The 23,164-nt window shown below is 27.6% G+C and overlaps 3 protein-coding genes across 3 annotated transcripts; all 3 read left to right on the forward strand.

Moving 5' to 3' along the window:
• Positions 1–216: 216 nt before the first annotated feature.
• LOC141529327 (uncharacterized) lies at positions 217–3,514 on the forward strand. The gene is made up of 6 exons (XM_074245827.1): positions 217–928; positions 1,329–1,664; positions 1,732–1,868; positions 2,415–2,592; positions 2,728–2,931; positions 3,111–3,514. Exons 1-6 carry the CDS (start codon positions 488–490, stop codon positions 3,414–3,416), a joined length of 1,602 nt encoding a protein of 533 aa, XP_074101928.1. The 5' UTR covers positions 217–487; the 3' UTR covers positions 3,417–3,514.
• A 6,753-nt stretch (positions 3,515–10,267) lies between these two features.
• Positions 10,268–13,124, forward strand: LOC141529328 (uncharacterized). The gene is made up of 5 exons (XM_074245828.1): positions 10,268–10,291; positions 10,589–11,124; positions 11,291–12,678; positions 12,742–12,867; positions 13,045–13,124. The coding sequence occupies exons 1-5, from the start codon at positions 10,268–10,270 to the stop codon at positions 13,122–13,124; spliced, it is 2,154 nt and encodes a 717-aa protein (XP_074101929.1).
• Positions 13,125–14,246: 1,122 nt separating this feature from the next.
• LOC141529418 (uncharacterized) lies at positions 14,247–21,570 on the forward strand. Its single transcript, XM_074245924.1, has 2 exons — positions 14,247–15,199; positions 20,049–21,570. Exons 1-2 carry the CDS (start codon positions 14,539–14,541, stop codon positions 20,978–20,980), a joined length of 1,593 nt encoding a protein of 530 aa, XP_074102025.1. The 5' UTR covers positions 14,247–14,538; the 3' UTR covers positions 20,981–21,570.
• The last annotated feature ends 1,594 nt before the right edge of the window (positions 21,571–23,164 follow it).

The following is a 23,164-nucleotide window of genomic DNA, read 5'->3' on the forward strand; positions in this document are numbered from 1 at the left end:
TAGTTTCTTTTTATAATTATCATGTATTTCTGCACAAGTACACAATGAAAAATAATGAAAAAAGTAAACAAATATTTTTGTGAATCTTCAGAATGTTTTCGCAGCGCACTCTTCCGATGAAATACGAACTATGGATGTACATTCAAAAGTGTGTGATAGTATGCGGCAGTGTGTTTGTGTTAGCATAAACCCGTGCGACACCTTGTGAGCCCGCATCAAATTTGTGAGTCTGACGCTTGCTGTTGATCGTTTTATGTTGCCGAGCCTTGGAGGGTAAACGAAGGATAAAAGATAACCGCTATATTGTGAAACTTACGTGTTAGCTAAGCAAGTTCTACTTACTTCTCTGTCATTGCTAAGAGCATATTTATTGTTCAAGCTATTTCAAGGTTGCGAAAATATATATTAAAATAAATTATTTTTATTTTTAAAATACTAGAAACGTTTTGACTACAAAAAAAAATTAATAATCACTAAAAAATAGATAATGGAAAAAAAAATTTACTGCCTCATAGCCGGAAGATGCAAGTGTATCAAATATATACAGGATGAAAATACTACTGATTATGAATCTGTTATGAAAAAATTGATGGAGGTTATTAATAAAGACGCTAGTTTGAAGATAATGATTTCCGGCAAGTTCATTATTTTGCAACAAAAAGATCCAGATAGAAACAACCTGTTATGTGACATTGATGAAGATGACGCCATTCGTGATAAAAGCGATGTTCACGTACTTCTTGTACCATTACCTTCTTCATCAACAGACATTGATATTAATTCTTTACCTATAGTATTTTCTAAAAATGAGTTAAGTTCATCAAATGGTAATATAAGTTTTATTGAAGCAACAATGGGAACATCAACTGAATGTTTAGTTACTAGTATTGATATTGCCCATGACAATCTGCCAAGCATAAGTAACCAAGTAAGTTTTATTATGTATATTTAGTAATGAATAAAATTAAATTTTTTTCATTAAATTTAAATAATGCTGAAAGCAGCTGATAATTTTTTTTTCTTTATTTAACTTAAAAATCAATTTAGTAGAAATAAAAAATTAAGCAAATTTTTATTCATAACTCGTTAAATGTATACATGAAATTTTTCAAAAATTTTTTCATAATTATTTATTCCAAACAAAATCTTACAAATCAGGTATCCGTTGACTGCTGTATCATAAATATAAATTTATTATTAATTAAAAAGTTTAATAATTTTTCAGGTTCAATTGCGAATAAATAACAACTATTTTAAAATATACACATAATTTATACACACAAAAAATTAAAAAATTGTTAATATAATAAAATTTATGATTAATTTAGAGTGCCCAAGAACAAGACTTGAAGGAAGATGATGTTACCGGTAAACAGCACTTACTGACATCCCAAACTATTATTCCTGACCCATCAACATCCAAAATCTCCCAACATGAACAAAAATCTATATCGGCTAACTCTCCGCTACCCTCACTGACATTAGACTTACAAAAAAAATTAACCGAGGATGGTGTACTTAAAGCTCAAAAGTATTTTATTAACTTTTGGGCCTTATACTTGTGGGAAGTTACAAATGCAAAACCAACAAAATTTGATTATTACAATTTAGCGACGAGTATTGTACAGGCTTATCCAGAACTCAAAGGTGGATCTAATGAATGTGTAAGTATTATTTATGTTTACTAGGCATTAACTTTCTTTATTCCATTATCAAATTTAAATTTTTCAGGGAATCGTTCGAAGTCAATTAAGTATCTGGATAAGAAATCATCGTTACGGGTTGAAAAAGACTGGAAGTATTAAAAGAGACCATGATGGGAATAGCAAGCTTCCAACAGCTCAAGCGGTTTTCGTGGAAAATAATACGTAATTATCAAAACAGTTTTTGAAATTTAACTACTTGATTATTAATTATAAATTTTACGAATGGAAATAGTTTTAATCAGCAATCACTTTAAATAATAATTTTAAGTAGTACTATAATGATTTTAATGTGATAATAGTTATGGTATTTTTTATGTGCTGTTCAGAAAGTACTGTTTAAAAAATGAGAATTTCTATTTTAAATAGTTAAAACTAATTTTTTTTTTTCGCATATACTATATCACACTGATAGAAGGATTTATTTATAGTTGAAAATATTTGTTAATATTTAACAAATCATTTACTAGAGACCACATTTTAGTCCTTAACATTGCTTAGTATTTAAAAATATTTATTAATATTTAATAAATGAATATTAGATTTATTAAATACAAACAAATAATTTTAAATGCTAAAAATATTTGTTTAATACTGAGAAGTAGTTTCTAATAAATGATTTGTTAACTATAAAAAATATTTTTAACACAATTAAATTCTTTTATCAGTACATTAGCTACTTTAGTCAAAATATTGACTTTTTATTTGTAGTGACATTGAAAAATCTCTCAAAGAATTGAGTAAGCCATATAAAAAAGGAATTAATACAGCCCATTGGAAGCAATTACTAAAAATAACTTTAACTTCGCGTAGAGTTTGGATCGAGAATGAAGCTACTCGAATTTCTGACATTATAGCCAAGTACCCGTGCTTAATTTCCTATGAAATGGTAAGTTTTTAGTTTATGTGATTTATATATACATATATATATATATATATATATATATATATATATATATATATATATATATATATATATATATTATCTGGTGCATTTCACTGATTGAATCTTTTTAAATTATAGATGTTTTATGAATTCTTAACTATGAGAGAAATATTGTATGAAGACATTGTTAAAAAAATTGACGTTTGGATTGATAAACTAACAAGTTTTTGTAATTTTTTGGAAACTGACAACAAGTCAATTGCAATACTCCAATATTTAAGCAAAGAACTTGGCACTAAAAAAATTAAACAGGGAATGAAAAATCTAGTTATCATTAAACAGGTATAAATTCATCATTCTATAAAATAAATATATAAAATAAAATTTATAAATATGTAAAATAAAAAATTAAATTCATTGTTATAAATATAAATATATATAAAATTCTATAAATTTATATATATTTTCGGTATTATAAGTATGAATTTACTAAATTCCACATTTTTCTGCATTGTTTGCAGGCTTTACAATCTACGGAAGACTTGGAGACAGTAGAAAGTGAAGCACCTAGATGTGTCGTATATACCCTGGATCAAGATATTGCATCAGTTTACATTGTGGCAGATAATTGTATTCCAATGGAAATACCGAATCCAGATATTTATAAAATTTTGGCCGGAGTATTAGCTTCTTACTATGCATGGCATAGAAATTTTCCTGCTGGATACCTAAATCTTTTACAATATTTAGACTACATCATATTAGATATACCACAAACAAATTTGAGTATGGTAGTATCTAAGTTCATAAGAAAGTTTAATAATTAAAGAAGGTATTGTTCTGATTAATACAATTTTATGCTTGCTAATTTTATTTTTAAACTTTTTGACATAAAATATTTCTTAATTAAAAAAATACTCACGCATTTTACGTTCTAATAATTAAAATAATGAGATTAAAATTATTACTGTACTAGATATTATATTTTTCATTTAAAAATTCTGTAACAGAACTGTATATGACTGTGTTAGTTGATATTTACATAATAATATAAATAATATACATAATAAATATATGTAATAATAATGACTAAATAAAATTATTAAGATAATTTCATTCATTTTGGTGAATAATACCTATAATAATACGTAACACGGTTATGTGCATTAAAATAATGCATTTTGGTGTTTTGAAGTAACACACCTAGGTGTTTCAAAATAACACACAAATACTGTGTTAATAAATAACACACCGGGAAACGTCGTAAAAGTGACTACAAGAAAGTAATACATTTATGTGTATTAAATTAACACACTTGGTTTTGCAGTGCGATAATTGCTCTGCCCATGGTGATGTACCAACGCTTTCAAATGTTAAGGTAATATTTCTACCCGCTAATACGAGTAAGCTTCAACCGTTGGATCAAGGAATTATACACGTGTTGAAACGACTTTATCGCCGAGAAGTTGTAAAGCATATTCTTACGTGTTCAGAACAAAGTATTATCCCTGACATAAATATTTTGTTAGCAATGAAATTCGCTAGAAAATCGTGGTATACTGTTGGTGATAAAACTATTCAGAATTGTTTTAAAAAAGCTGGTTTTTGGAATGGTCTAAATGAAAAGGAAGATTCTACTTCAGAAATATATGATAATCCTACTACTGAAGAATGGACTAAACTCATGCCAAGTGAAAATAGTACATTACAACCTACTTTTGAAGACTTTGTTCAGGTTGACGACAATGTTATAATTACTGGTGAACATACTGATGATGATATAATTCAAAATTGTTTGAGTACGTTGACATCAAATGTTAGTGACGATGAAGATAGTGAAGCTCCTGAAATAACATTGACTGAAATGTCTATTATTCCAAAGAAACAAGAAGCCGTGAACGCCTTAGAAACACTTTATCACTATTTTCAATTTTCCATAAATAAAATCGATCAGTCTATTTTTGACAAGATATAAGAATTGGAAAAATATGTTCAGAGTGATAAACAGGAAATTCAAAAGAAAATTTCCGATTATTTTGACATTAATAATAATAATAAATAAATAGTTTTGATTATATTACTTTGTACTGTACTTTACTTTAATGTATTTGCTTTTAGTATATTTGCATTGAGATTTAATAATAATCCTAATTAGTACTGTATTTAAATTCTTCTATTTTCTTAGAGAGGTCTATACTTCCCTAAGTGAGAAACGCCATCACCTCAATAAGTGAGAAACCTGGTTAAATGAAAATCTTCATAAGTGAGAATAAAATGTTGGTCCCATCACCTCTCACTTATCCAAGTTCGACTGTATTACTATTGATAATATGACAATCTTTCGAAAAACTATACCAAGTTAATGAAAATACCTAAAAAATACCTAACAACTCAAAAATATATTCGAAGTGAGAATATATCAATAAGTTTATAGATCATAAAATATTGGATTTGTGACTTTTTCAGATCAAATAAATGATTTTTATATATTTGAGCTCTTTTGAGTTCAAAAGTTTAAGATTTTTTGGGAAAAAACATTTCCTTCAACATTCTTAAACGAATACAATTTTCAAACGGATCGTTCGAATGTGCTGCAGTTTACGGCATTCGATGTAGTTTTTCAAGTACGAAAAAAGTATGAAAGGTCATAAATCAATCAGTTGGCAACACAACCCACACAGATCTCAAATTATGAAGATATGATATAAGTCGGACTGCAAATAACTGCAGGCTAATAAAATCCACTAAATCTTCCATAAATAATTAATATTTATTCGTTTTTGATAATTTATTTTACAAAAAAGTTTTAAATTTCATTCAACGTTTAAACTTGAATTACCTCTGGAAAAAAAATGTATCATATTTAAGCTTATGTTAACTTTGAAGAGACTACAATGAAAAAAAAAAAAAAGAGTAAAAAACTTAAATTTTTTGAACTATCACAATTTTAATATTTCATGCGAATTTTACTAAAATGAAAAAAAAAAGATCACTAATCAACTGTCTGCTCAAATATAAACTAAACTAATAAACAACATTAAAATCAACTTTTACAATCCCGATAAAAAACGTTTGGATCCAAGCATATATAATTGGATCTAAACAGTCAGATATGCTCGGATCCAAATTTTGGCGCGATCCAAACGGATCCAAACAGATCTGACAATATACAAAGAGATCCAAATAGATCTTACTATATCCAAGAGTGTCTAGGTATATCTAAACTGATCTTAAAATATCGAGATAGATTCAAGTAGATCTCACTATATCCTAAAATATCCAAGCATATCCAAGCAGATCTTTGTGAACGTCGATCTTCAAAATAATTTACCTCAAATTACATTTTAAAAATTTCACAACATGAAAATGAATACAAGTATAATAAGTATATTAAACTTTAAACCATTTTAATTATAAATCTACTCACATTTTATTGTTATCAACTCTAAATACTTTTAACGAACATATATAACTCTTATTAAGTAATTGATATTTACTCACATTTTATTGTTATCAACTCTAAATACTTTTAACGAACATATATAACTCTTATTAAGTAATTGATATTTACGTATAAAAGATAAATGAATATTTTAAAACCATTGATGACACTTATTTATTTTATTTCTTTATTATGATATTCCGCTTATCTTTATTGAAATATTCAGCTTATATGGTTTGAATAACGTAAGTCAAAATTAGCAGTAAGAAAAAAGAAAACGTTTAAAAACTAAATAATCGATAAAACATTAATATTTTAGTTATCAAATTAACGTGTGTCAGAAAGGGTAAATCATAATTTACGGTGCAGTGGGTGGTTTTATCTGAAGATTTTTCGCATGTTCTCGTTTAATTTCGCCAATGCGCTGGGTCATTGATCTCTTGATTTCACTTTCATTATAAGGTGTTGACTCGCCATTTTTAATTTTTTTTTTCCAGCCATGCTCCTTTGAATAGTTTAATGCATACTCTAGAATAGAATAAACTTGATTAAGGTAGTTGTCGTGGTTAAGGCATAGCGTCAGAAAATTCTAAATTTTTGTATACTTATTAAGGACATGGTGATACAATTACCCTTAAAATTTGAAGTCGATTGACCGCTTATAACCCGAGATAAATTCAATTAAAAATTGGATATTTAACATTGACTGCATACGCTCTCTGCAGTTCTGTACCAGTTTTTAGTTATAAAAAAACTAATTGTCAGAAACTTTTCAAAAAACTGACAGTCTTTTAATGTATTTGTTGTGAGTTAAAAAAATTTTTTTTTAATTTTTGACCGTCTAATTATTTCTATACAACGGATTAAAGTTCAACAATTTATGAAAAAGTATACATAGAGTATATCTCTATATATGAATACTGTATAGTTTACGTCTCCGCGGGTACAGTCTTGTGTAAAAATCATGGATTACTTAGCTTACAAATTCATATACTTTTGCGGCGCGTATAATCTCTAATTTTTTGACAATATTGTACCACGACAACTACCTTAATCACTATTACTATTTATTTAATTAAACAATTCATCAACCTGCGGAATTAAATCAAAGTTTCATTGCACTTATTAGAGCTTACTTATTATAGCCGTTTTAGCTGCATGGTGAAGCGGTTCTACTTTTTCTTGTTTTTCTCAGGGCCTTGTGCGCGAGCAGCTTGACCACTGAATGTACAACGTAATAGCTCTTCTTGTTTAAAAATCCCTTCCATCAAACAACGTGCTAAGACCGTCGCTTCCCCACTGTCTTGACCAATATCTAATTTTTTTTTTTATGCAAAAGATATTTGGCACAAATTCAATCATCTACAACAAAAATATATCAATGATAATGCAAAGTAGAGACTATACTAAATCTTAATATGTCAATCGAACGCCAAATAAGAAATCAACAATAAAAGTTAAATTGAAATTAAATTTTATGAGTTAATTAATCTAATACGTAATATCATTTCAGTCAGAAAACTATTAGCGCAAAGAGAAATTATTTTGAATTTTAATATTGAAGTAATAAATCAAATTTAGAAAATTTTGGAGTTTGATCAAAAAAATATATACCATGCATGGCTAAATTTTTTTGAAAATCGTAAATACAAGAATAATTGAAGTAATTGAATTTCTCAAAAGTATAACAAACTCAATAAATGTCTGGAAAGAATAAGTTTCAAAAATTTATATTAACGTTTAACATACTTTTTCTCCATGATTAGGGCCTAAAAGTTGAATATTCTCATCATAATATTCTGGTTGCGTTGCTTCAATATCAGTTTTATTTTTACTCTTATTGCCCAAATTATCTTCAATAGCTGAAGCACCAATTCTTTTTTTCACCAGCTGACTTTTCTTTTTCTCCAAGTTCATCAGCTAAAGAATTATTTTCAGCTTCAGTTTTAGTTTTGTCATTCTCGCCTAAAGTACTCTCACCGCCGGTATCATCAGATTTAGAAGTGTCCATGAATGGATCTTCAGTAGATGAATTAAAAGACTCGGTCTCCGAAGATGAAGATTTATTTTTTCTTTTGGAAGTTATCGCTAACCCAGGACTTTTATTTTTCACATTAGAAGATTCTAATAAAAAAAAAAAATTTATGTAATAATAACAATTCATTATAACTATTTGAAGTTAATCATAAATTTGACAATCATTTTTAAAAGATTATGAATAGATTTTGTATATAACAGTCGAGCAATTTTTAAACTACATTCAAAAAAAAAAAAGTAGCCGAAAAAATAAACTAGAAAAAAATGTGATGTCCAAAGTACATAAATTTTTATTGCGACTTACTTCTTTCATCATCCATTTTTTTGCAGATCTAAATACATTCTCTTATAGTCGTCTTGAGTAAGACTGTTTACTTGTGAAGAACTTTGGTTAGCTTCCAGATTTTTGGGCTCGGTTTTTTTACGTGGCTCCTTCTAATAAGAGAAATAAATAATATAATTAATCATTACATAGTAGCATGCAAAAAAAAATAAATGCTAATGATGTGACATAAAAAGAGAAAGTCTGACGATTTTTGATTTTAATAAAGAGGAAAATATAAACATATATTCATGAGAGTGAATGAGAAAAACATGTAATAATACAGAATTATAAAAGAATAAATAATTAAGGAGAAATATTAAAAAAAAAAAGTTCATGCAAATTTTTTAATCTTTTATGTGTGCATTTTCTTATTTTTAACTCATTACATTTTAATGACTTGGTCTTTTTAGTCTGAAAGCTCATAAATATTTTCTAAATTCAGTCATATATGTTTATAAAATAAATTTAAGCGTATAACAGATTATAGATTTGACATATATCCAAAAATATTGACAAAATTTTCAAGTCTTTAACAACTATTTTTGAACACAAATAAAAAATTTATCTGAAGCCTATTTTTGCTTTTATAATTTAAATTCTCAACATATTAAACAAATTGTAAAATATTTGCATGCTTACTACTTTTTTACTGGGGTTTCCAACTTATGAGAGCGTTTATCATCTTCCTTAGCTGACACTTTTGATGAATTTCTTTTTCGACCTTGACGACATTTTTCATCGGACAGTTCTGCTTTTTTATCAAATTTGAGTTTGTCAAGTTTTCTATTTCTAGGCTTTGTGAGTTCTACCCATTTAGCATCTATCTCATCGTCATTTCCTACAGTTATAAAAACAACAAAAGTATATTAGTCATAAATTTAAACTAAATTTTATAAGGTTACTTGATACAGACGTGAACAAAGATAAACCTGAAGATCCGGATGTTGTCGCAGAAAATTTTAAAATAATGCAGGTTTGAAAAAATAGTTGTCGCAACGTTTGGATCTTCAAGTACATTGTACATTGTACATTTGTAATATTTTTTGATAAAATCCTAATAAAAAAATTCTTACCTGAATAAAAACGATTTTACCATAGCAAACTTTTTTTGTAGTAAAACATAATAGTATCATCCTCTCCGGCTGATACTTCATCGTCTTGAATGACATCTTTATCATGCACTAGACAATACGAATTGTCATCATCGCACGAAATAATAAACATTTTAGAGGTTTAATTTATAACTACCAATGTTCTAAATTTTGAATTTTTAATAACTGCAATTATTTATTTCAAACCAAAAATGTAATCAACTTGGAAATTCAATGAACAATAAAACGCAATATTAAACAATAACTGATTTAATTAAACGCCATTTTAGAAATGAACTATAGTGCTTATGCAAAATAGGCAATACACTATACACGCAAGTATGAGTTTCGGAAAGGTTCGGTTTGTGGAGATCGGGTATTTTCGTAACACGCGAATATACTGTATGTATAGTCTATTATTCAATAACACAGACGCCATCTTTTCCGTACTGGATTGTAAGTTCATGATGTTGGAGTAAATTTTTCATTTTCTTTTAACAACTCAAAATTTATTAAAAAGTCATTATTGTGATTTATAATAGTAAAAATGCTATAATAATCAAATAGATGAAATAATTGAATTTTGTGATAAACTGCACTGATAGATATTTGAGTGTAAATACAGGTCGTGATTGACCTCGTGTTAAGTTTGAATCTTAAGTTGAGAATTATACATAAGATAATTTTGATTTCAAGTGAAAATTCAATTATTTTTCCAATTTAACGGAAAATAATAAAATACAATAATTGTATAGTAGCAAATTATGTCGTCCTCAGATGATAATGGATCGTCACCTCCAAGAAAAAGTATAAACTTTATAATTTAAATGCATCACATCCGGTATGTATATATACAAGATTTAACTAATTTATTTTATTTAATGTAACAGAAACATAATAGACACTATTTCTAAGTATCCTTGATATTTATTTTTGTAATAACTTTAAATTAACCTTTGGAGTATTTACGTTTTCAACACGATATTTTTTATCGACTAGATAAAATTTTTACTCAAATTAAAATGATGAATACATCTTGAATCTTGATGTATATTATTTTATTTTTTACACAAAATAAATTTATTCTTATCGTTTTGTTTTTAGATACCTCTACGGACTTTGTATAGGATTAACGAGAAGAAAGCTAGAACAGATGAAAAGCAGCTCCTTATTCACTCAAATAATTCAGCTGTTTCACAAAATTTAAATATTTATGATAATTATGAAAACTGTCTTGGAGCGGATATTTTTTCAGAAAATGATATTTCAAGTGATAGCGGAAGTTCTTCTGAAGACCACGAAAATTCGAGTAGCAATTCCAATAATAATCAGTCTGCTAGCGACACTGAGCTAGATAATTATTTATCTGACCACGACGATGATGATAATATTTACAGTGATAATGATCATGAAACTATCTCACAAATTAATGACAACGAAATTTCAAATCTCAACACTGAGAGAGGAAGTTTATTGATGCTACATGAAAATAGCTCAATCTCTGTAGACCAATGTGTTTTTGATTTGCTCGATTATTATATTAAACATAATATTAGCAAATCAGCTTTGGCCGAAACTTTAAAAATGCAGCTTAATATTCTGCCACAAGATAACAAAATGCCTAAATCAGTTTATAAATTGTTTCAATATGTACATAAGATTGCAACTCCATGTAGAACTTTCAAGCATTACTATTGTAAAATATGTATAAGCTATATTGGAAGTGATTCTAGAATATTGAAATGTTTATCATGTAATGCTAATGTAGATAGAAATGCTTTTTTTTTTTTAATTTGACATTATTAGTCAAATTCAATATTTATTTGAATATCGTCAATTGAGAAAAAAATTAAATAAGCCAACTTTACGAACAAATAGTGTAATTAGTGACATTGTTGATGGTTCTGAGTACATCAGAGTAAACTCTCGACTGAATAGAGGTGAATATGACTTGACATTAGTTTTAAATACTGATGGGCTTTCGTTGGTTAAGAGTTCAAAAAGTCATTGCTGGCCACTATTATGCACTATCGTAGAGCTTCCTTACTATTTAAGAGAATCGCACATTATAAATTTAGGTCTTTGGCTTGATAAGGACTTGAAGCCACCTATGAATATTTTTTTAAAACCTCTGAGCTTGAAGATTCAAAATGCATTTGAGAGTGGTATTGATTGGATCGATCCAGAAACTAAGGAACGTATGACTTCGAAAATCGTTGCTCCATTATTTATTGCTGATGCTCCAGCGAGAGCAAGTCTTCAAAAAGTTCTAAACTTCAACGGTCATTATGGTTGTAATATTTGCGAAGTGCGAACAGTCAAGTCTAAACGATTAGCAACGAAAAAAAAACGTGTTCGCATATACCCAGCTGATAGCAATGCCAGATTACGAGATGGTGAAAGAATGATAAAACAAGTTGAACAGTTAAGAGCATTTCAACAGCAAGTTCCACACTTACGAAAGACCCATGTACGAGGGGTAGTTGGGGAATCTATACTCTGTACTTTACCTCTACTTAACTTAGGTACATGTCTGGTACCAGAGTATATGCACTCGGTTTTACTTGGAGTTGTAAAACAGCTTTTTAATATTTATACAAATAAATCGGGCCCTTGGAGCATCAAGAACTCAATGTCAGAAATAAATGATTTCATAACAAATATTCGTCCACCGGCATACTTCAATCGATTGCCTAGATCACTAGCGCAAATTACATACTTCAAAGCATCTGAATATTATAATTTGATATTATTTTATGCGCTTCCAGCTCTTAGAGATTATCTACCACAACGTTATCTACAACATCTACTAACTCTTATTATTGCTCTATTTAATTTACTGCAAAATGAAATTACAGAAGATGATCTTCAAGAAGCAGAGAGTTTACTCGAAATATTTATCAACGAGGTACCGATTCTTTTCAGTGACCGAGAACTTACGTATAATATGCATCAACTGAAACATCTCGTTTTATGTGTTAGACGTTGGGGACCTTTGCAATCTACATCAGCTTTTTGTTTTGAGAATTATAATGGCTACATAGCCAGCAGTGTACATGGCAATAAAAATATGAGCCAGGAAATAGTTAACAATGTAACCATTGCACAAGGTATTTGTATTCTAAAAAATCGTGTAGCGTCGCAAAACAACGACATACTTGAAACAAATTCATCAACAAACTATGAGCTTCTAGGTAAATGTGTGAAAACACAATTACTTCAATTAAATGAATTAGAAAAATCATTATTGATTTCAGATGGGATAGATCTAAAATCTACAAATTTTTATACGCGTGCTAAAATTAACTGTGACATTTATACGTCTAATTTTTACAAGGAAACTAAAATAAATAGCTCCAATGTAAAAATAAAGATGAATAACTGTATATTATATGGGCTAATAAGATATTTTTTTGAAATACAAAATGAATTTTATATCATTTTACAAACTTTGAAAGTTGAACATGAAAAAATTTTCTTCCATTTTAAAACAAAGGCCAAAGTAAAACATATAATTCCTGTTAAACAAATAAACGATTATCAACTTATCAAATTATCAGATTTAGAATCAATCTCTCAGGTTATTAAAGTAGGTGACTATATTTGCAAAAGACCAAATTTGTGGAAACAAGTTTGGTGACTCATCATTTTTTTTTTAATAGATGAATGAATAATTTATATCCGAATAATAAAATATTTCATTTAATGCAAAAAACATTTACGTGATACATAATTGTGTATTTATTATTTTACCTTTTCACCTGCATGTTAAATTAGTTAAACTCGATTAGTTACATATAATTGTTAATCTCAATATTTTAAGACAACAACTTTTCCAAAAAGTTGCGTACCACAAAAAAAAATAATAGTCGTAAACTTCGATCCACTACCTGAAAATAAATTTATTAAATATGTGATAGTATATATTTTAGATAATATATTATAATTTGCATATTCTTGCATGGTTATTGTCCATTTCCTAACGTTAATTGGATATTCACGTATATTTATACAAAAAACCCTCTATTTTACGTCTTATTCCCAAGAAAACGTCGGCAGTTCAACGATTCAGGATACTTATATATGTTTAAATCTGAGTATATCTGCTTGGATATAAATCTTTATATCTGCCTATTTATAGTTGGATCTCAGTAGATATACTTATATATGCTTAGATCTCATTATATCTGCTTAAATATAAATCTTTATATGTGCTCACGTATAGGTAGATCTGAGTAGATATACTTATATATGTTTAGATCTGATTATATCTGCTTGGATATAAATCTTCATATGTGCTTATGTATAGCTGGATCTGAGTAGATATACTTATATATGTTTAGATCTGATTATATCTGTTTGGATATAAATCTTTATATGTGCTCATGTATAGTTAGATCTGAGTAGATATACTTATATAGGTTTAGATCTGATTATATCTGCTTGGATATAAATCTTCATATCTGCCCATTTATAGTTGGATCTCAGTAGATATGATAATATATGCTTATATCTAGCGAGATCAAAAATTTGGATGTATTTAGATATAAACAGATATATCGAGATCCACTCATATATGATTGGATCCAAACGTTTTTCATCGGGTCATTGAATGAAATAACATCGATAAGTCCCCTAAAATTACGATTATCGCTTAAGGCAACTATCCAATCTGATACGTGTAACGACAGTATAACTAATAGGCACTCTACAGTACTATATTGTAAACTTGGTATTGTCAGTAACATATAGTCATCGAATACTAACGGAACACAAAATTCCATAGAATTGTAAAATATTTTGAAGTCTATGATGTGATCGTAAAAATTGACTATAATTAGCTGTTCAAACGAAAAAATGAATCTAATTCTGACTTAAGAAAAAGTCGATAGTGCTTAATTGAATATCAATTTAACTTTGATGTAAATCAATTGTTAGCGATCAATATATGTTTTTTTGTCGAAAATACAACGTTAATGAAATAGTTTTACATTCAACACTTAAATAAACGAGAAAATTTTAACGGAACCATTATAATTCAGCCGCCGTGATTTATGATTGCATATGTCGCGATCATTAAGACTAACAGTCTTATTTCTCAAAAAATAAGAGTGGGTATTCAATGTATAATAAATTTAAACATAATAATTGTTGCGATGTCAGTCGCTGAAACATATTCGAATGGTTCATCACGAAATTTATGTGACAATAATATGCTAGATAAAGCTGTTGATATCGACCTAAGACCCAAAACTAATGATAACAAGGATGATAAAATGACTGTAGAAGAATTTCGAACCAGAATTAATCAAAATAATAATTTAGGAGTAAATCCTATTTATACCTTTTCTCCTGAGAGTGCGGAATCAAGTGGATCTGTAGAATCTAGATTACGTGATTATTCAAATTATCAAAATAGTAGTTCAGTTCCAATAAGTAGAGAAAACAATAATGTATTGAATTCAAAAAATACCTCTGAAAAAGAGATTTATAATTCTGGATTACTTTCACAAGATTGTTATTCACCTCAGCAGCAGCTATCGGATCGTGAACATATAGGTATCAGCCATCATATACATTATCAGCAGTCTCAGCAATATCGACAACAAAATATTCAACATCAATCAAGGATGAAAAAATGGCAAATAAAGGAAGAAGAGCAGGAACATCCATTATTTTTACAATCTAATCAACGTCTAATGCCTGTTCACAGAGGTGAGATTTATGATGATTCAATAATAATTTAAAATATAGATGATCTTGTAGACAAGGTTTAAGCCTACCGATCCCAAGCTAACAGCACTGAAAAACATCACTATTATATGCGTTATATTATATAGTATTATATCGAGCGATTTTTATATCCACCATAGAAAAGTATACATTTTTTGAAAACTGTCAAAAATTATACTGTGATCTCATACTATTCGTTGTACTTTTTATGGATAGTATCTTTTAACTCTACTTCTTAAATTTACCTAGCTCAATCACAGCGGATTTCAATAGTCCGAGCTTTTTTTCTCTAGCCAATTTCTTATTTTTTTAAGAATTAATCAGTAGAGTCGGATAGATTAGGATTTATTGAGTTAAATTTCACAGATTTCGATAAAAATTTAATAGAATTATACTCTAACAAGAGAGACTCAATAAAATGTTTCATAAAAAATATTCAATATATTTTGTCACGGATATTTTTGGTTCTTTCCACTAAATTTTTACTATCCAAAAACATCATATTGGTAAACGGTCGATGTACTGACTTACCACTCATAGAAATAATGTAAATTTTTAACTTATATGAAACGTATACAAGCAAACAAAAAATTCATGTATACACTTTATATTTATTTTATACTTATTTTTGTAGGAAATGTAAAAAAAAAAAAACTTTTTATGCATCATTTATAAAAATTACATTTATTTGTATTTATGTAAGGATACATTAGTTCATAAAGGAAACATAAATTATTGTTGTTGAAATCTGACTCAAACGGGTGAGTTAACAGCTTGAATAAACAATTCATCTCGCATTGATTTTTCAAAAATTTTTGACTATTTTTTTCGATAATAGTCGAGAACATTCAACATGTATAAAAACAAATATGATTTTTTTGCATGATGTATACAGGAAATAGTTCATATACTTTTCCAAATGTGATTTTTTATATGAGGAGTTGAGTTTCAAAAGGTTATCTTTTCATTTTTGATTAATCGAGACAAAAAATTGTTTTCTTCAATTACAAATATTTTTATTGAACTTTTTCAATTTAGCTACAAAGTGCTATCGGTTATAAAGCTACAATTCGATTTTTATTTAGACATCTTTATAATTCTCGAAGTACTTAATATTTAAAAGATCAAAAAACTGTTCTTTTAAAATATGAAAAGGTACCCTTTTGAAAATCAGCTCCACATATCTTAAAGATACATATTTTTCCATGGGAATAATATCCAACTATGATGCACTTATGCAAATTTTGTAATGAGCATTGAGTATTCTTTATATTCATTGTTATTTTATAGCGTCTAATCTAAATATTTACAAATTTTGTTTTGAGGCTTTTTTGGTATTTATTAACGATAAATAGTTTTATAATCATAATTATCTTGATTCTTTTATCATCCATCATAACGACTTTTTGTGCCATTTCTATATTCCAAATTAAGTCACCAAAGTAGGGGAAACATTTCCAGGGGAGATATAACTACTCGTTGAAGCAAGTACTTATATTTCGAAATTTGTTTCTTTCTGTAAATTATCAGATAATCAGTCAGTTATAAAACTTTTTGTAATACTGGTTGTCTCTCATGGAATCTCTTTCGAATGCATTATAACTTGATACATTTATAATTTCATGTGTAAAGCTTGGACTTTATAGAATAGATTATTATAAATTATTGAAGTTGGCATTAGTATGCTGCCGGTAGTTGATATTCAGATATTAATTCATTTATTATGTCAAGATGTAATTGCCCAATGGCAAGTAAAGTACGTATTAATAAAGTTAAACAAATTTTAGACTATACCAAAATATACCGAATAATCTCAATTTTTACTTTTTACAGTAGGTTTAAGAATTTAATCGCATTTACTTATGTTATAAATCAGTATTAAACAAGAATCAAAAGATTTCATTTTTAAATACTTCGAGACTAGCTGCACACACAATTTCAGTAGGTAGATTTTCCGATAAACGAATGGCAGTAGTTGGTGCATATCTATTTTACATACTAATTGAACTAAATACTTGTACAGGGTGAAAAATTTTGCGTAATTGCGTCAAAAAATATTTAACACTTGTTTTAAATATTTAACACTTATTAATGTTCATTTAAGAGAATAAAAACATAAAAGCGTTGAGTATTTAACACAAAAATTTTTAAAACAATGACGCAAAATTGATTACAATGTAGACACTTAAGTACTTGACAAAAGCACTCGAATGAGTTGAGTTGAATTTTGTATATTTTTTTCCTACTGTTTACTTTTTATTTAAAAAATATCACTTTGAAAATCTCTTCTAAAATCATATGTACGGTTGATAAAACAAAAACTGTTGCTGCAGGTGGTTATGTTATATAAACGATCAAATTGATTTTGTTTACTAGATTTTAAGTCATTTTATTTAGTATCTTGACATCTTGACATCATTAGTTTACATAAGTATTAATTAAAAGCAAAATTAAACAGTAAAAAATTTTGCGTCATTGCGTCAAAAAATTGTGTTCAAAATTTTTGTGTTAAATATTTAACACTTTTGTAAATTTGTGTAAATTCGTAAATTTAACATTTATTGTGTTAAATAAGTACAAAAAGTGTTCAATTTTTATCACGAAATTTTTGACACATTTTGACGCAAAATTTTTTACTGTGTAAATAAAAAAAAAAAACAACGTGCTTAATGAATTCTAAAATGTTCGTAACTTTCCCAAAATCACGATTTGAAAAGAATTCCGGACTATGCATTTTGTTTTAGAATGAACCAAATATTGAGACAAATATAATTGAGAAAATACCTTATAAATATTAATGTAATTAAATTATTAAAGCAGCGAAATATTTTCTATTGTTCTTATTCGAAATTCCAACGATTCATTAGATAGTGACAAATTCGTCAAAATGCCTGAAGCAAACTTATGATAAGATTAGAAGAAACACTAAGTTATTGACGCTCAGTAGCCCCAGGAAAATGAGTAGACACGAGTAACAATAGATTCTTTATTAATAGAGTGATAATTAAAGTATATTTTGTAAAAGAAAAAAATTAATTTTTTTAATTTTTTTTAACTGCAAAAACTTTTAAAATGTGAAAAATATTGTTGTTTAGATACGCATATGATTTTATTCACAGCCAAACATACTCTTTTTAATTATTTTTTCAAATCTTGAAAAATTTCTTCAATTATTACGATGGTCAATCCAGTAAATTAAAAAAGTAAATACGGTTCCACGTATACTTAAATCCGCAAATTATATACTTATAACTCAAATTTGAATTCAGATATTGCAATCAAAAAATGAATTATAAAAAAATTATTCACAGCTATCGAGTTAATCTTTACAACAAATTGATAATTTTTTGTTTTCTATTATTTAAGGCTGGAATTATCGTTTTCTATGACTTCATAAGATATCTTTTTTTTTTTAGTTCGATTCGAAACAGCTACATGTACGTCTTATCAGTTGAGTCTCAAGAGATAAGAAAAATATTCCATTTACTTCAACAAATTGGAAATAATTTTAAACTAGATCGATATTGATACCCTACTAACTCAAAATAGTCATTAACGCGATTTCGTATAAATTTACTTGAATTTTACATTTATTTACATGTATACTTAATAACAGACGATGATAGCAGAGCTCAAAAGCATAGAAAAGCTATCTCTTTTAGTTGCAGGAATGGCCTTCAGGGTCAACCGTTTTCCTAGTTTTTTAAATGGTTTTATTCCCCACAATTTCTTTATGAATTTTTCTATTCATAGCATTACGATAAATATAATCAGGCAAAAGAAAACATAATTTCCGAGTGATAGAATTATTTTTTTAAATACACAAAATAATGTAGTTCTTACAACGTGATAAAACTACCCTAATTTCTTATGATTGCCACTTTTATTGTATATTTTTTGTTTTTATAATAATAATCTCTGAGGTCCTTTAAACCTTCCTATCAATATCTAGAATAGTGTTCAGAAAAATAAACTCAGTTGTTAAAAAAAAAATATTTTTCCATTTCACAGCCGATCCTATCTTATTCTCGTGTTGCACTCACGACGAGAAACGACGCTATCCTTATTGCACTCGTGATGACAAAGCTAATTGCAGTTCTATGTTTTTTTTTTCATCAAATGAGAATTTCGAAAAAAAAGCCCTGATATATCATTTTATATATAAAATAGATAATTAAAAAATCTTTTACGTATAAATTTTCACAATTTTTAATTGTAAAAAAAAAGTGTTGATAAATCAATTTTCGAAAAAGCTACAGCTCATTAAAATTCCATTCCCGTTTTTTTGTTAAGTAAAAAAATTTTTTAATTTCCTGAGAAATCTTTTTATGGAGATAGAAGGTGAAAAAAAATTTTTCAACAAAATTAAAGGGGGTTGAATTCCAATGTGGTTGATTTGATGTGAAATACCTCATATATCCATACTAATATTATTATAAGGAAAGATTTGATTGTTTGTTTGTTTGCATTGAATAGGCTCCGAAACTACTGAACCGATTTGAAAAATTCTTTCACTATTGAAAATCTACACTATCTCCGGTTGACATAGACTATACTGTATTACAATTAATTTTGAAATTTTTGTTAAATATCCGTGCCAAGCCAGAGCGGGCTGTTAGTATTTAATAAATAGATACTGCGCTTATGAAATGCAATAACTTGGACAAGAATTCGTGATCAGTCATTTGCCAATCTTAAGGATTTTATGCATTGATTAAAACTCTGTATAGTGATGTTACGAAGCACACTCATCAATTCCTAAAAAAAATAACTATAAGCTTGAGGTGTAAAAAATATTACTATCTGATGAAATTATCTTGTTTAATTCTAGGTAATCAACGTAAACATAGTAGTGGGAAAAGATCGAGAACAGCATATTCAAGTGCCCAATTATTTGAACTTGAAAAAGAATTTCTTTGTGGACGTTATTTATGTCGACCACGACGGATTGAGATGGCAGCTTCTCTATCATTAACTGAAAGACAAATCAAAATTTGGTTTCAAAATCGTCGAATGAAGTTTAAGAAAGAGCAAAATTCAGTTAAGTCTGTAGATAATTTACCAAAGTTAGTTAAATCTGAAATAAAACCTGATCTAAAAGAAGATTTAACTAGTCTTTCATCTCCGACTCCATCACAAAATACTTTATCTCTTCAGAATGATCAAAAACGCGATTATTGTTCTAGTTCAGAAGGTTATCTATACTCTTCTCCTCCTGTTTGTGTACCATCATCAGTGCATCAGAATTATGAGCGAATTGCAAGTTTCACTGACTTTGCTAATCATAATGATCGACGGCAAATATTTTCCAGTATAACAGAAAAGCAAAATACAATAGACAAGCAAGACTATCGAGTAATTTGTCAAGCTCAACAATCGCATGAACAAAATGACTATGGGAAACAAGATTCTAAATCGGATTCATATGGCGAACGCAATGAATGCTTCAAGGATTATGGAAGAGCAGAAATTTATCAATACCAAGAGTATGCATGGTATGGATCATCGAACTCATATATGAATAATAATTACACATCAGCGCACTCAGCAAGTATTAATTACCATCGAAATAACCACGGAAATCTTCTTGAATATGCTAATGGATTCCAAGATTATTCTCCATCGACAGTATCAGATTTTTCACTGTGGTCAAATACTTATCACCCAGAAATATCAGAATCTGAACGAAATGGTATTCTTATTACTGGTGATGATTCTGTTCATAATAATGATTTAGAAATCACAAATCTTACGAACTTATAGTGATTTTTTTTTCTTTAAGTACAATAATTCGTATAAGATTAAGTTATATTGTATATGACTATTTATAAGTATTTTTTTTCCGGGATAGCTTATATCTTACATATTCTAATTCGAACTATATAGACTATCGATAATTGCTTTTAATCAAGAATGAACTATCAGTTGATTTATTGACATTCTTTATTTATCAAAAGTACACTGTTAAAACTTTTTATAAAATTACAATAATATTACAAAACAAATAATAAGTAAAATTACAAATCAGTGTATAGCAATGCGAAGTAAAATACAATTCATGGAATTTTCAAACACCTGTCAGGAAATCTTCATGTATAAACCTAACACGCATTGTAATATGACAGAACTGTTCGTCAATTGTTAAGAAAAAGCTTTTTAATTTCGCAAACATTATTTGTAATCTGATTCGGTATAATTGTATGTAAAATCAAGAAAAAATATTATAATTTATATTACAATAATCACATAAAAAATTTTAAAAACTTTCCTCTATTTTTACAAGTTTCATTGTAAAATTACACAGTGCATTGTAATCTTTCCAGACAATTTTAATTATATTACACGAATTGTAATTCTACTTCACGATTTTCTAATTTCAAAAACAATCCTTTTCAGTTTTAAAAAAATGAGACTGATGTATCAAAAAAAAACAATGTCCTTCATGTTTATTTTTACTAATTTTCAGTCTATGGTTGTTTATTTGTAATAATAAATTCGAATTATTAGTTATCTCTAATAAATTTCAATATTACGCTCAAACGATCATTTCTAAATCGATATATTTGAATGAGTAAATGTTAGACTTTAATTTTTGTAACATTCAATTATAAATATATTGAATTATAAATAATGCAAAAGTTAGTTATTTTCCATCAACAAACAGCATTAAGGAAGTCCTTTCGCTTCAGTCAAGTCACAACAATTGTAGTAGTCAATATTCGATAAATTAAAATAAAAAACTCATAAAAATTCCTAAAATTAAAAAAGAAATAGTATATGAGGCATAAATCGTCGAAATTTTGAAAATTAAAAAAAATAGTTAAATACAAAAATTAATTTGACTCTTGTCAATCAGCTGTTAGTTACCTGTCCGTGATTTGGCAACACTATATTTCGGTTGTTTATATTTTAATTTGCACAATATAACTTTAACCACGTTGAAGTTTTTGCAGTCAGTGTAAATAAATAGATTAAATAAAAATATTTAGTCATAAAATCATAACATTCTAATGTCTCATAGCAAGAATGCTAGTATTTTTTAATTATTGTTTTATATTTCAATTATGAAATATAAAAATTTGTTAACAATATATTAACTAATAAGTATGAATGAAAAACATAAGTGCGGTAAAGTTTAGTTTGAATTTATTGAATGGTCTGAAGCTCGCGTGCTACGCAACGTTGCCAAATGTTCTGACGCCATTTAAATGTAGGTTACTTAAAAATTTTCTGTGATTTTATAATTGTAATTTCTCCTTAAATTTCATGGCAACCTAAATACTTTATTGCAAAAAATCAAACCTGAATATTGCGGAAGCCTTATTTTTTTTTCTACCCCATCTAATTGGTAGTTAATGCCATTCGAAAAAACTTGTTACGGTCTGACTTTCTTGTAAGACTCGAAAAAAATACTAACATTTTTAAACATTTTTTTTTTTTTTTTTTTTTTTTTTTTTTTTTTTCAAATATTTCCACGGTAAAGAATAAATTAAACTTCACTAGTAGATAAATAAGGATTTTAACTATTAGATAAAAATTAATTTTTTGCATAATCTAATATTTTTTATTAAACATTGATGGCGAAAAGACCTCCTTAAATAACACAAATAATTTAAATAATAAATCATTAGCCGTAATGATCAATCACCACATATGATTAGCTTATAAGAATAATGAAATTTTTCTTTTTTATTATTTCAATTCGAGTAAAATTCAAAGAAAGTATTGTAATTTTACAAACTTAGCTGATCTAAAAATATTTGTAAAATTACAAAACCGTTTTGTAAAATTAGTTACCTCGCAGAGCTATATATGTTTTGTAATATTACTATACTCGATTATAATTTTCAATAAATGTTTTGCCTATCAGCTTCCAATACATTTCTTGTAGAATTACAACATAAAGTTTTAACAGTGTATGAAATTTTTTTTTACTTTACTTCACCT

The sequence above is a fragment of the Cotesia typhae genome, unplaced genomic scaffold, assembly GCF_013202065.1.
Source record: "Cotesia typhae breed Kobodo isofemale line unplaced genomic scaffold, CoteBio_Ctyphae contig_48, whole genome shotgun sequence".
In the NCBI taxonomy this organism is placed as follows: Eukaryota; Metazoa; Arthropoda; class Insecta; order Hymenoptera; family Braconidae; genus Cotesia; species Cotesia typhae.

Excerpts from the sequence above, each read along its gene's own strand:
- LOC141529328 (XM_074245828.1), top strand. The coding sequence starts at position 10,268 with ATGGATCGTCACCTCCAAGAAAAA. Across the intron at positions 10,292-10,588 it reads ATCGTCACCTCCAAGAAAAA|ATACCTCTACGGACTTTGTA; the intron begins GTATAAACTTTA and ends TTTTGTTTTTAG. Across the intron at positions 12,679-12,741 it reads AACAAACTATGAGCTTCTAG|ATGGGATAGATCTAAAATCT; the intron begins GTAAATGTGTGA and ends TATTGATTTCAG.
- LOC141529418 (XM_074245924.1), top strand. The coding sequence starts at position 14,539 with ATGATTGCATATGTCGCGATCATTAAGACTAACAGTCTTATTTCTCAA. Across the intron at positions 15,200-20,048 it reads TCTAATGCCTGTTCACAGAG|GTAATCAACGTAAACATAGT; the intron begins GTGAGATTTATG and ends GTTTAATTCTAG.
- LOC141529327 (XM_074245827.1), top strand. The coding sequence starts at position 488 with ATGGAAAAAAAAATTTACTGCCTCATAGCCGGAAGATGCAAGTGTATC. Across the intron at positions 929-1,328 it reads TGCCAAGCATAAGTAACCAA|AGTGCCCAAGAACAAGACTT; the intron begins GTAAGTTTTATT and ends TGATTAATTTAG. Across the intron at positions 2,932-3,110 it reads ATCTAGTTATCATTAAACAG|GCTTTACAATCTACGGAAGA; the intron begins GTATAAATTCAT and ends CATTGTTTGCAG.